The sequence below is a fragment of the Pholcus phalangioides genome, unplaced genomic scaffold (assembly GCF_987345545.1).
Source record: "Pholcus phalangioides strain wild (caught in Gottingen) unplaced genomic scaffold, Ppha-v1.0 ptg000039l_1, whole genome shotgun sequence".
NCBI lineage: Eukaryota > Metazoa > Arthropoda > Arachnida > Araneae > Pholcidae > Pholcus > Pholcus phalangioides.
The window spans coordinates 18,938,371-18,951,819 of record NW_028301625.1 but is presented as its reverse complement, the minus strand read 5'-3'; the positions used below and the strand labels follow the sequence as shown (position 1 = coordinate 18,951,819).

At 35.3% G+C, this 13,449-nt stretch overlaps 1 protein-coding gene across 5 annotated transcripts in view; it reads right to left on the bottom strand.

Annotated features, from left to right (window-relative positions):
- Positions 1-13,449, bottom strand: part of Wnk (Wnk kinase) — a 375,788-nt gene that overhangs the window by 193,975 nt on the left and 168,364 nt on the right. For all 5 annotated transcript variants that reach the window (XM_089253910.1, XM_089253912.1, XM_089253913.1 and 2 more), the window contains one exon: positions 5,811-5,968. In XM_089253910.1, the coding sequence (XP_089110036.1) occupies positions 5,811-5,968 (158 nt within the window). The remainder of the gene's footprint in view (positions 1-5,810; positions 5,969-13,449) is intronic.

The following is a 13,449-nucleotide window of genomic DNA, read 5'->3' as shown; positions in this document are numbered from 1 at the left end:
CGTGCCATCTAAATAGTGTCGTAGACCAGCACCAATTATCTCTAGGAGGTGCTGCAGACTCCCGGGCCGAGTAATTTTTCTGAGGCCCCCCCCCCCTTCCAGAATTAGAAATATCTGACCAATTACATACTTCTGTCAAAAATTGCACGCAAATCCTCATTTGCACTACCAAACCACACATGCACCATGTCCACATTCTCCGCAGAACTTGTAATCATTAAATTACTGCAGCACTCTTAGTGATAGGTTGGTTGCAGACACATATTGAAAAATGTTCAATATTATCAGTTATGTATTAAATCTTTCGATATACTGTACAGTACAATCAGAGGTGCAGACATGAAAACATTGAGGGGGCTGAAACTTGCTGGTTGTCCCGTATATATGTGACTCGAGCACGTATGCAGGAGGGGGAAGGTGTAGTGCATTGTTTTTTCAGAAATTATTTGGGGGGCTCAGTCCTCTTTCAAAATTTATTGGGGGGGGGGCTCAAATGGCCTCAGCCCCTAGGTTCCGACAAACCAGTCACGGCCCAGGCTCTGTCCCTCCAGGGATATAAGCCTTTTACCCTTGCGGGTTGGGTCGCGCTGGGGAAGCCCCTAGGTTCCGGCACCTATGAATACAATATAATATATGTCATTTGCATTAAACAATGTATTTAAAATTGGCTTGTACAATTTTGTTTTATGAACTTGTTTAAATCACTGGTGGAGAAGGATTTAAAGTTTGGGGTCCTTCAGATGATTTCCCCCATGAGATATAAGCATAAAACATAATAAATTATAAAGAACGAATTCTTGATATTAATGGGTCTGTAGAGAAATTTCAGAAAATAATTGTCTGTACTACTGTGTCATACTTATTAAGTAGGAACACTGTTACAAGTATTCAATGTAGTTGTTCAAATTGTGCAATTGACACTTGAGGGTAGGTTATTCATTAGTAATTGCTCCTAGGTGTATTTTTCTCCTGTTTAACAAATATATATACATAAAACAGACTACAACAGACAAATTGTCTAACATGGTGGGTGAAATGTGTATATATATATATCTGTCCACAGAACAGATTGACCCTTAATACAGTACTTAGAGCACAAAAATTCAAGCACATATCATCACTTTCAGTATCAAAAATAGATGGTAGTAAGTCGAACATGAAACATGCATACCTTATATATTGCAATTAATTTGCTAAAGACACAAAAACTTATGTATACACATAACACTTTCCAAGTCATGTCAATTAGAAATTCCTCAGAACTATATCACGTATATGTGGTTTAGTAGTACTAGCAGTTTGTTGGCAAATTGTTTTAGTTGACAACTAACATGTTATTTTATTCCATCATAAGCTGATACATTGAAATGTTTGGTATTATTATTTATATATTTTGGTACTTTGTTATATACTATTTGAAATGCTTATTAGGTTCTTGACCATTTGCTGAAACGAGGGTCGCAAAATGAAGACATTACATGCCTGTTGAAGACAGAAATCGGTGCTCATGAAGTGTACTTATGTACTGATGGATTAAAACATGGATTTCGCAGGTAAGTTGAATCTTTTTAATTTTTATCTTTGGAATTTTTTATGACGTGCACAAACTTCAATACTGAAAACTATCATACAGTTTACCCTTTTCATTTCAGGTAAAAATGTTGAATGCAATGACACAAGTTATGGCCTATGGTTAAAACTAGAAATTTTTTGTTTTTTAAGCAACAACTATTAACCAGCACCTATATGTATATTCACACAGCCGCAATCATATATGTGTATCATATACTGTTCACACGTTTATCTAATAAATTTATCCATGATTGTAAGCAGAAAATGAGTTTGTTTTCTTTGTGATTATAATTAGAAAAATTGTTTATGAATGTTCCATTTTTGTACTACAATAAATTTGATAATTAATTGCATAGAAAACAGTTTTCTATGCAAAGATTTAAACAGCTCAGTGGAATGAAGTGTTGATTTTGATTTATCTGAACCAGAGTTATATAATTTGTTTTTGATTAAATGCAGCTGAAATCACAAAACGAACAACATTTCCATTTAGAATGACTTATTTTTGGCGACTCGTCGAAATTTTCTGTCCAAAGCGTTTCCTTGCTTAGATTCTCATGAGTGTTTCTTGGAAAACAAGCGGGATTCACTGCAGTTGATAACTTATGTTGTCAAAAAATGTAATGAAACGATTGGAAAGAAATTAAAATTTTATTCCAAGATATGGTGAATGACATGGTTCTAGTGATATCAAAATATATAGTATCAAACAGTATTTGCCAAACGTATATGGGGGAAATAGCTACAGTTCCAACATGTCAAGACTTGATGGACGAATAAGAAATCTCAATACATTTTCCTGAGTGAGAATCGTTAACATTAAAACATGAGTGTGCTAAATTCATAGACCTAGAAAATCAATATTTTCCCCCCATGATTGAGCGTGACACTTGCTGTATTAACCTCTATGATGTAATGTTATGAGCAATTAAAATTATAATCTTTCAGAAAAAATTGTAATTTATATAAAATTTCTGTTAAAAAAAATTTATGTCCAGTAAGAAAATTATTAAAATATCTTATAAGAAAGTAATTAAAAATAGGAGAAACTTGTGCGCATGCCAACGTAAAAAAAAGAAAAACATTACGCGAAATTAAAGTAAATAAAGCAATCGTTGCCACAAATGTTGAAGAAATATTGATTTTTAATACGTAGTAGTAGTTGTAAACTTTTTGCTTTACGTTGATTGGTTGAATAGTGAGCTGAACCGTAGAAAAGAACGAATGAACCGAAAGACCGGTTTTTCCTCCGCAACCCGTCACGTGATCCTAAGGACAATGCTCAATGCAAAGGGGAGAGTGCAGCTTAAGGAATTTTCCTTAGCACGTTCCTTACGATAGTTCCTTATCTAACGACAAGCGCCGAACGGACGTTATATAAGGAAAGTGGGATTGTTTACCCCCAGAAAACTTGACCCAAAGATACTATTAATTGCTAAGCAAGAATTTAAATTCATGCTCAATAACGATATAGTTAGTCAATCAAATTCTCAATGGGCAAGCTGTTTACATCTAGTTAAAAAAATCTGATAGGACATATCATCCTTGTTGTGATTACAGGCAAATGAATTCACAAACAGTGCCTGATAGATACCCTATCCTGAGAATTGAAGATTGCCATCATATTCTAAAAGACACTAAAATTTTTTCAAAAATTGATTTGCTCAGAGCTTATTTTCAAATACCTACAGCAGAAGATAAATGTAAAACAGCAGTTATTACACCTTTTGGTCTCTATGAATTTAACGTAATGAGTTTTGACTTATTGTGAAAATGAATCTGCAACTTATCAATCCACAAGGAACAACATAAACATCATATCAAACAAGTTCTCAACCGATTGAACTAATACAGTCTGCATATCAACATCTCAAAATCAATTATCGCACTTCCAGAAATAAAGTTTTTAGGTTATTTGATAACATCAGAAGGCTCTTGTCCATTGCCATCAAAAGACCAAGCTGTATTAGATTATAATTTACTGAAACAATCTATGACCTTAAGACCTTCCTAAGAATGATGAATTTCTATCATGAGTACCTGAAAAATGCAGCAAAGAAACCAACAGTTTTGCACAACAACCTCCAAGGTGCCAAGAAAAAAGATGAGAAAACTACAATGGACTGAAGAAGCCAAAGAACAATTCCAGTGATGTAAACAAGATCTAGCTAATACTGCATTACTACTTTTTCCCGAAAATGATGGATGGAAACCTCTCGCATTCTATTCAAAGAAACTTAGCAATGCAGAAAAAAACTATAGCACATATGATCGTGAAATTTTAGAAATTTCTCTCTCCATAAAACATTTCAAATATCTCCTTGAAAGAAGAAAGTTTATTTTCACCGATCAAAATCCTTTAATACATGCATTCCGCCAAAAACCAGAAAAAACTTCACCATGAAAAACTTATCAACTATAGTACATCTCAGAATTTTCTACTGACATTCAACATGTGTCATACACTGTCACGAATAAGTGAAATAACTCTCATCAATTATGACAAAATTGCAGAACATCAAACCCATTCAGAAAAATGCAGAAAAACAACACTACCTTGAAGTTCAAGCAACATCCATTTCCATCTGGAAAATTCTTATGTTGTGTGACGCGCCCTCACGTAACATAATGTGTAACATTTGGCCATACATTCCTGAATCATATGAAATGGGACTATTTCAACATTTCCATGGATTTTTCCACCCACGAATCACATCTTTGGTAAAACTAATGACATCAAAATCAATCAGACAAAACATCAAGAAAGATGTCGACAATGGACGAAATCATGCTTCCTGTGCCAAAGAAATAAAGCTACTCGTCATACCAAGTCTTCACTCAGTGAATATCCAGAAACTTTAAAGATTTTGCAGTGTCCATATTGATCTAATTGGTCCTTTGCCTCCTTCAAATGGATATGTTTATTGCTTGACTTGCATAGACCATCACACGAATTGGATGGAAGTTATTACCTTAGAAAATATATCAGCAGAAACAGTGACGAAAGTATTCTGCATTAATTGGATTGCACAATTTGGATGCCTGCAGGATCTGGTCACAGATCGTGGATCACAACTTGGATGCCTGCAGGATCTGGTCACAGATCGTGGATCACAATTTCCATCAGAGACATTCAATAACTTAGCTCGAATTCACAGAATAAAATTGCAACACATGACAGCTTACCACCCTCAAAGTAACAGAAAAATTGAACGATTGTATCAGACATTGAAAGCTCACAGCAAGATCACTTGGACTCAGCTTGTCTACAGTCCTGCTTGGTTTGAGATGTGCCATCCAACCTGAAAAAAATCATATCATTGTGCAAATGCTGTATGCAATTCCTTAGGTTCTTTGTTTGCAAAAGCCTGCTCTTAGGAGTGTCTTATGTGAAATGAAAGTATAAGAGCCGGGGTTCTTTTTTCAGAACTGCCACTCACTAAAGATGATCAAAAAAGGTCCTTTTTAGGACCAATTTTCATGCAGCTTTGGTTACGTTAGTCCTAAAAGTTACCTTGTTTGCACTTCTACCATATAATGCTCTGCTGACTCTTCTTCCTTTCTCTATGTATCTGATATAACTTATGTATAATATGGGGGTGGGGGGTTGAGAATTCAAGTGCTGTAAGTCACTTTAAAATTTTTTTTCAAGATAAAGAAATTTCCATTTGAAATTACTAGCAATTATCATGTCGGGAAAATTATATTGAATTATATTGTTGTCACATGTGTAGGCTATTTTATCAGCTTGAACTTGAACCACTTCATTTCTAAGTGAGCATTAAAATTCTTAGTTACTTAATGTGACTAAGTACACATCAAATCTGCACTTACACCACTTAGTTTCTCAACCCTCTATATGTACTTGATAGGATAATAGAATTCAGAGATATCTGCAATAATTGACCCTGATTTTTCCGATTCACTGCAATGTTTATGGTAGAAACTATAATGAAAGGGATTGGGTTGTTCTGCAACAAGCTCTCGACTGGCTAGAAACGTTTTGCTGTGAAAATTTCTATAATAGTGTTCTCTAAACTTTTCTTTACATTCTACTCCCCCCCCCCCCCCAGTTTTCTGTTTATATTGCTTTGGGGCTACATACATTCTGTAGTAGTTGGCAAGTATGTAACATGCAAGATATTGCAAAAAAAATAAAAAAAAAACCACAAAATTTTTTTTGTGAAACATTTTACCAATTTGAGTTGGGAATATGGTCATAAAAAACATGGACTCACATTTGTGACTTTCTTATAAATTTGCGCTGGTCCAGTACATTCAGAATATGGATATTCTGATGTTGCCATTTCCAAAATACACATACCAAAGGCATACACATCAACAGACTCTGTATAATTTTCATCGTACATTTCGGGCGCCATAAATTCGGGTGTTCCTATGTTAAAAATGTCATACATGAAAAATTGAGACAAAATTGAAATACAAATCCAAAAAATATTTAATATAGTAGTCTCACTTATCCAACATAAATGGGCAAAACATCGATCAGAACGTCGGATAAACGAAAATGTCAAATAATAAGGTGCTAAGAAAAAGCATATTACGTGCCAAACTATGTTATAATTTTACGCATTAATAACCAAGTAATTTTTTTTTCAACAGAACTGAAAAATGAACTTAGTTACAGAGAATTAAGTTAAATACAGTATTTAAAAGTTCAGTCCTGTGATAATTAAAAAAAAATTTGATCATAGTCTGCTTTCCGGACTGCCATTTCTTTGCTGCCAAGTCTCATAATCTTTTACTGTTCCCAGTGACAGAGGAAGTCAGAAAATCAGAAAATGGTCAGGGAAAATTGAAATATTTGTTAAAAGTCAGGGGAAATTCTTAATAGAAAAAATCAGGGAAAGTCTAAAGGGAAAAAAATTAAAAGGGGTTAAATTAATTGAATTTCTTCCATCAATTTCTGATCCCCTTCAACTGAATCTCCCTCTAAACCATATTCCATGGGGGAGAAAATGTGTAGAGCAACAGTGATTACAAGATAATGTTTAAAACCGGACATATGTTCACCCATACCTGAGATATTTTTTACGCTTAATAAAATGTTGCCTAAAATCTGATACTAAAGTAATTCGCTTAAGATATTGCTTTAAAATATTCAATTAATGAATGTTGGTTGCATATATATGTGGGATGACCATATTTCCACAATTAGAATAAGAGAAAATTGCTAACTTTCACCAAAAATGATGCCAAAGTTGCCAATTATTGTTAATATTATCAAAAAAACACCAAAGGCTGAAAATGAAGCATCATTGCATTGAAGCAGTAGATTTATTTGAATTCTATGGGGAAAAAACATTAACCTGACAATACTTAGTCATAATTATCATAATTCATAGAATTGGGAAAACAATTATAATACAAAGAATAATTTTCAATAGGCTTTCTTAAAAATATTGGTACATTTTCATGAAAAGTTGGGATGACCAACATTACATGAAAATATGGGAATGTCTCATGAAATGTAGGTCACATAGTCACCCTAGATATAATTACATGCTTTCTAATTTTTTTTATCAAAGGCAAATTTTAATACTGTTTCAAACATAAAATAATTACTGCTTGAATTTCATTTGCATTCTAAACTACAATGGCTTTTTTTAAAAGCAAGATCTCTCTCTCTCTCTCTCTCTCTTTAGAACTTGACATTGTCTACAAGTTGAAATGAGAATTATAACTGTTTTAAAAAATTAAATCTTTAATAAATTAGCATTTCAGTCAAAATTAAAAATGAGTAAATGTTGAATATAAATTTAAAAAATCCAAGTAATTTCATTTTTTTTAAAACCACCATTTTTATCAAACATGATATAAATGTCCTTGAATTTTAAAATTTTGCCTGGAAAAATGCTTGAATATTTTTACTTTCAAAGAATATGAACTATGCTTATCAACAATCTTTATCTTCATTTTCCTTTAGATTCCCTACTGAGAGAAAGTTTAGTATACATGAGCAAAATGTCATCAGTTGAAAGTTGGGATTGTCAGGGGTGCAAGAGCCCCTCATCTATTTCGGAGCAGCAAATTTAATTTTTGGAGCAGAAATTTTGAAAATGGAGCAGAACTAACAACGAACTATATCTGCAATATAAGGAGTAATTTTTCTGTGAAATGCCAAGAGTTTTGCCAAAAACATGGTTGAAACAAATAATTCTAAATAAATTTCCTTCACAAATTAAAATCTATTTAAATTTTTTCTGAATTATCTTATCTGTCACTACTTAAACATGCATTACTGAAATGACGAATAAAATTATTACTCTTTTCAAATCAAGCAACATGCATACTAAAAACCTAGGCAGCAAGAATTCTGCTGCTTGAACACCAAAATCTTATTCATCCTGATATAGCAAAAAAGTGCGTGAAGAATATAATAAGGGTTTCCGTGAAAAAAAAATTAGCTTCTCACACAATTTAAAGGAATTATTAAATTTAAAAGCAAAATGCAAAAAACGAGAAAAATATAAATACCTTATTTACTTAAATTTTTCAACCTAATAGCATGTTAATAGATTACGAATCATGAGTCGCTTTCAGAAGTTCAGCATCTCAATGACAATTTTTTTCAAATTTTTCATGCCCTTGAACATAAGATTTATGTCTTATTCCATTAAAGTATTGGATGGACAGATTTTTCAATGTTCAAACAGACTTTTATTTATGTGTTAACAATGAACTCTCTTTCACTGTCTGCGTTACCATGTGCTAAAGATAAAAAAGCCTTCACCAAAACTGGAAAAATTTAGAACTTTGGGCTGCTTTCAAGGTTACAAAGTTTGAATACGTCTGCCCAATATCTATCTCTCTATTCTCTGAACTGATTTTGATTTCACTTCTTGTAATTCTTTGCATTGTAGTGCAACCCATTCGTCACACATAATTAATAGTTCTGTTGGTGCTACACAATGTTAAACAACATCCCAGCAATACGTGAGGGAGTATGCAATGCACGAGAGGGAGTGCGAAAAACAAGAAAGGGTGCAAACGTTTCATTGTCTCCAACAACATGTTTTGGAAAGGTAGGACATTAATATAAAAAAGGTATCTCACAGAAGTTAGGGGCCGTTCAAGTATTACGTAAGCAAACTTTTAGCTATTTTTGACCCCCTCCCTCCCCTTGTCAGCAAAATTTCGTCATCAGCTCTGCCCTTCTGAAACCTAACGCATATTGGTGGGATCAGAGACGTTCACGGGATGGGGGCATAGCGGGCTCTCTCGTGCCCCCTTCCCAAGATCGAAAGTTTATTTATTTAATGGAAATTGTTTTTTTTTTTTTAATTGAAATTTTGGAAGAAAAATACCTTTATATGTTATTATAATAAATTTCTGTCAATTTCAATGTTATTTGAAGGCTATGAACTCAAAAAAATTATCTTTAAAAAATTCATCGCGACCCACCCTCTTAGCCGTATAATGATAAATCACATAAAGTTCCTTGGCCCACGGACCAAATATGCCCCTGGGGGGTTACTTGATGCGGCTCTTCAAACCTAATTTTGTAAAAATGAACTAAGCGGCACATTTACAGATCGTTTAAGTGTCCCGTGGTACAATTCCAGAACATTTAAGCAGCCCGTGGCATATTTTCAGATCACTTAAATGACCCGTGACACTGTTCCAGAACACTTAAGCAATCCGTGACATATTTAGAGATCCCTTGAGTGACATGTGACATAGTTTTAGAGCACTTAACTGGCCTCCAGTGCGGTACATCAACATGTGCTACATCATTCAAATTACCAGCGGCACATTCTCAAATTATTTAAGTGATGCGTGGCACAGTTCCAGAGCACTTAAGTGGCCCGAACACATTTCCAGATCACTTGGATCCGCGAAACATTTAGAGATCACTAAAGTGGCTCTGTAGGGCACTTATCAATAGGAGGGATGTTACTTCAATTGCCCACAAACTATCGAAAGGTTTTTCTTGTTTTTGGTGCACCGAGTAAGATGGTGTTACCATTAAAAATATTTCATATTTTCATATAGGGTGGTTGATGACAAGAATTATTATCCAAACCCCCCTCCCCCCCATCGATGATGACGTAATACTTGAATGGCCCCTTTGTACTAGGAGCCTGCTCATTTTACATAACTCCTTCTTTTGACTATTGTTAAGAGCATGCCCCTCCCCCACCAATGCAGTAGCAGACCGTGTGGCCATATTGGGCGCCGATCTAGGAGGGGTGCCAAATGGAGTTGAAAGGGTGAAAAAAGCTTTGTTGACCAAAAGAAAAGTCGTCAGTAGTGATTTTTTCGCTACGCACGGGTGGAAATTTTTTTCCTCGAGCCGCTCCAGTTCACCAAATCCGGATTTTCGCAATGTGAAATTGTCACGATCGGCAACCGCCGACGAAAACCACACGACCGCATAGTGGCTAGATGACAAAACTATGAATATTTTAGCTGGAGTTTTTACAGATCCCATTTGTTCCCAACGATCTCCCAAAAATGTCGGTAATTTAAACGAGTAAACCAATCCCCTTTTTGATGTATGCCGTCTTCGAACGCAGGTTCGCAGTCGCGAAATTACCGTTATTTTCAGTATATAACCCGCAGGAGAAAAAACGGTCTCCAAAATCGGAAAATTCGGCATATTCATTCAGGGACTTTGATAACCCGCCATTTAACCAATAACAGTATAGGATTTTATACTTCAAGGTAGTAGAACTACTTTCCAAGGTCACGAGATAACGCTATCGTGGTAGATGGTGGGAAGTGAAAAAAAAAATTGAAGTTTCTCCCTCCGTATCTCGGAAAGAACGCGTCCCGTGAACAAAATTTTCATGCTTCTTTTTCCTAAATTCCGGCTATTTGACGCACTACAGTGCATTAGCGGTACCTCCGCGAACCACAAACAAGAATTGGTGCAAATGCGCAGGGATTCGGCACCTTGGCGCATCATGTAGCAAGAGACCCGTTTCGGCGCAGTTTGGCGTAGCTCTTGCACCCCTGGATTGTACATACCATATTTTCCTGTGTATAATCTGCAGTGGTGCATAACCTGCATGCAAAATTTGAATAAAAAGAACCACATATTATCCGTATAGGATTTTAAAAAAACAATAAAAACTTGTGTTTCAATAATCAAATATCCATTGATACGCTAATTGATGAAATTTATTTCTGAAACAATAGCATCATTATTTACACACAAAACATAATTTACAGTTCAGTCAAAAACCTTCAAATTCAGAATCATCAGAATACTCATCAGGCAGATAACATTTTCTGCAGATTGTCTGCAGCGGTAGATAATCTGAATTTTTTAATGTTCAACCACTTCTTTAACAGGTAATCCAGATTATATGGAGGAAAATACTGTACTTGGAGGTCAAGGTCACTGAACCTGCTTTCTAGTAAATGGATAAAGGGGTCTAAGGAGGAGACACCCTCCTTTCTAAAACAAAGCCAATACCAGCTCTAATTTCTTAACTCTTCTGAGAAAATGTTTTATCCTCTTGTTTTTTTTCCTGCTCGTATGTAGGGGGCCATTCAAATATCATGTCAACATAAAAAGGGGGTTACATAGGCCGAGATAGACTTGGAAGTCTGGGGGCACAATGATGATGTATATATGTTACCGGCAAAGTATGAAATGCAGGCATTCTATAGAATGCCTAGGCATTGTATAGAATGCCTGGTCGTTTCAGGCAAAGTATGAAATACCGGTTTTATTCTATACTTTGCCTAGGCATTCTATAGAATGACTAGTCATTCTATAGAATGCCTAAACACAATCCAGGCAAAGTATGAAATATCTTCTTCCAACAAATCACTTTAGGGGCGGTATAAAATATTACATAAAATTAAAATTTCGCAGAATTTTCGTCATTTTTTCCCGAAAACGTTTCCCTTTCGCTCTCGTGAAAAAGGATCTGTTGAGGGGCGGTATAAAATATTACAATTTCTTCGAATTAAAATTTCGCAGAATTTTCGTCATTTTTTCCCGGAAACGTTTCTCTTTCGCTCTCGTGAAAAAGGATCTGTTGAGGGGCGGTATAAAATATTACAATTTCTTCGAACTAAAATTTCGCAGAATTTTCGTCATTTTTCCCCGAAAACGTTTCCCTTTCGCTCTCGTGAAAAAGGATCTGTTGAGGGGCGGTATAAGATATTACAATTTCTTCGAACTAAAATTTCGCAGAATTTTCGTCATTTTTCCCCGAAAACGTTTCCCTTTCGCTCTCGTGAAAAAGGATCTGTTGAGGGGCGGTATAAGATATTACAATTTCTTCGAACTAAAATTTCGCAGAATTTTCGTCATTTTTCCCCGAAAACGTTTCCCTTTCGCTCTCGTGAAAAAGGATCTGTTGAGGGACGGTATAAAATATTACAATTTCATCGAATTAGAATGTCGCAGAATTTTCGCCATTTTTTTCCGGAAACGTTTCCCCTTTCGCTCTCGTGAAAAAGGATCTGTTCAGGGGCGGTATAAAATATTACAATTTCTTCGAATTAAAATTTCTCAGAATTGTCGCCATTTTTTCCCGGAAAAGTTTCCCCTTTCGCTCTCTTGAAAAAGGATCTGTTGAGGGGCGGTATAAAATATTACAATTTCTTCGAATTAAAATTTCGCAGAATTTTCGTCATTTTTTCCCGGAAACGTTTCCCTTTCGCTCTCGTGAAAAAGGATCTGTTGAGGGGCGGTATAAAATATTACAATTTCTTCGAATTAAAATTTCGCAGAATTTTCGTCATTTTTTCCCGGAAACGTTTCCCTTTCGCTCTCGTGAAAAAGGATCTGTTGAGGGGCGGTATAAGATATTACAATTTCTTCGAACTAAAATTTCGCAGAATTTTCGTCATTTTTTCCCGAAAACGTCTCCCTTTCGCTCTCGTGAAAAAGGATCTGTTGAGGGACGGTATAAAATATTACAATTTCATCGAATTAGAATGTCGCAGAATTTTCGCCATTTTTTTCCGGAAACGTTTCCCCTTTCGCTCTCGTGAAAAAGGATCTGTTGAGGGGCGGTATAAAATATTACAATTTCTTCGAATTAAAATTTCTCAGAATTGTCGCCATTTTTTCCCGGAAAAGTTTCCCCTTTCGCTCTCGTGAAAAAGGATCTGTTGAGGGGCGGTATAAAATATTACAATTTCTTCGAATTAAAATTTCGCAGAATTTTCGCCATTTTTTTCCGGAAACGTTTCCCCTTTCGCTCTCGTGAAAAAGGATCTGTTGAGGGGCGGTATAAGATATTACAATTTCTTCGAACTAAAATTTCGCAGAATTTTCGTCATTTTTTCCCGAAAACGTTTCCCTTTCGCTCTCGTGAAAAAGGATCTGTTGAGGGACGGTATAAAATATTACAATTTCATCGAATTAGAATGTCGCAGAATTTTCGCCATTTTTTTCCGGAAACGTTTCCCCTTTCGCTCTCGTGAAAAAGGATCTGTTCAGGGGCGGTATAAAATATTACAATTTCTTCGAATTAAAATTTCGCAGAATTTTCGTCATTTTTTCCCGGAAACGTTTCCCTTTCGCTCTCGTGAAAAAGGATCTGTTGAGGGGCGGTATAAAATATTACAATTTCTTCGAATTAAAATTTCGCAGAATTTTCGTCATTTTTTCCCGGAAACGTTTCCCTTTCGCTCTCGTGAAAAAGGATCTGTTGAGGGGCGGTATAAGATATTACAATTTCTTCGAACTAAAATTTCGCAGAATTTTCGTCATTTTTTCCCGAAAACGTTTCCCTTTCGCTCTCGTGAAAAAGGATCTGTTGAGGGGCGGTATAAAATATTACAATTTCTTCGAATTAAAATTTCTCAGAATTGTCGCCATTTTTTCCCGGAAAAGTTTCCCCTTTCGCTCTCTTGAAAAAGGATCTGTTGAGGGGCGGTATAAAA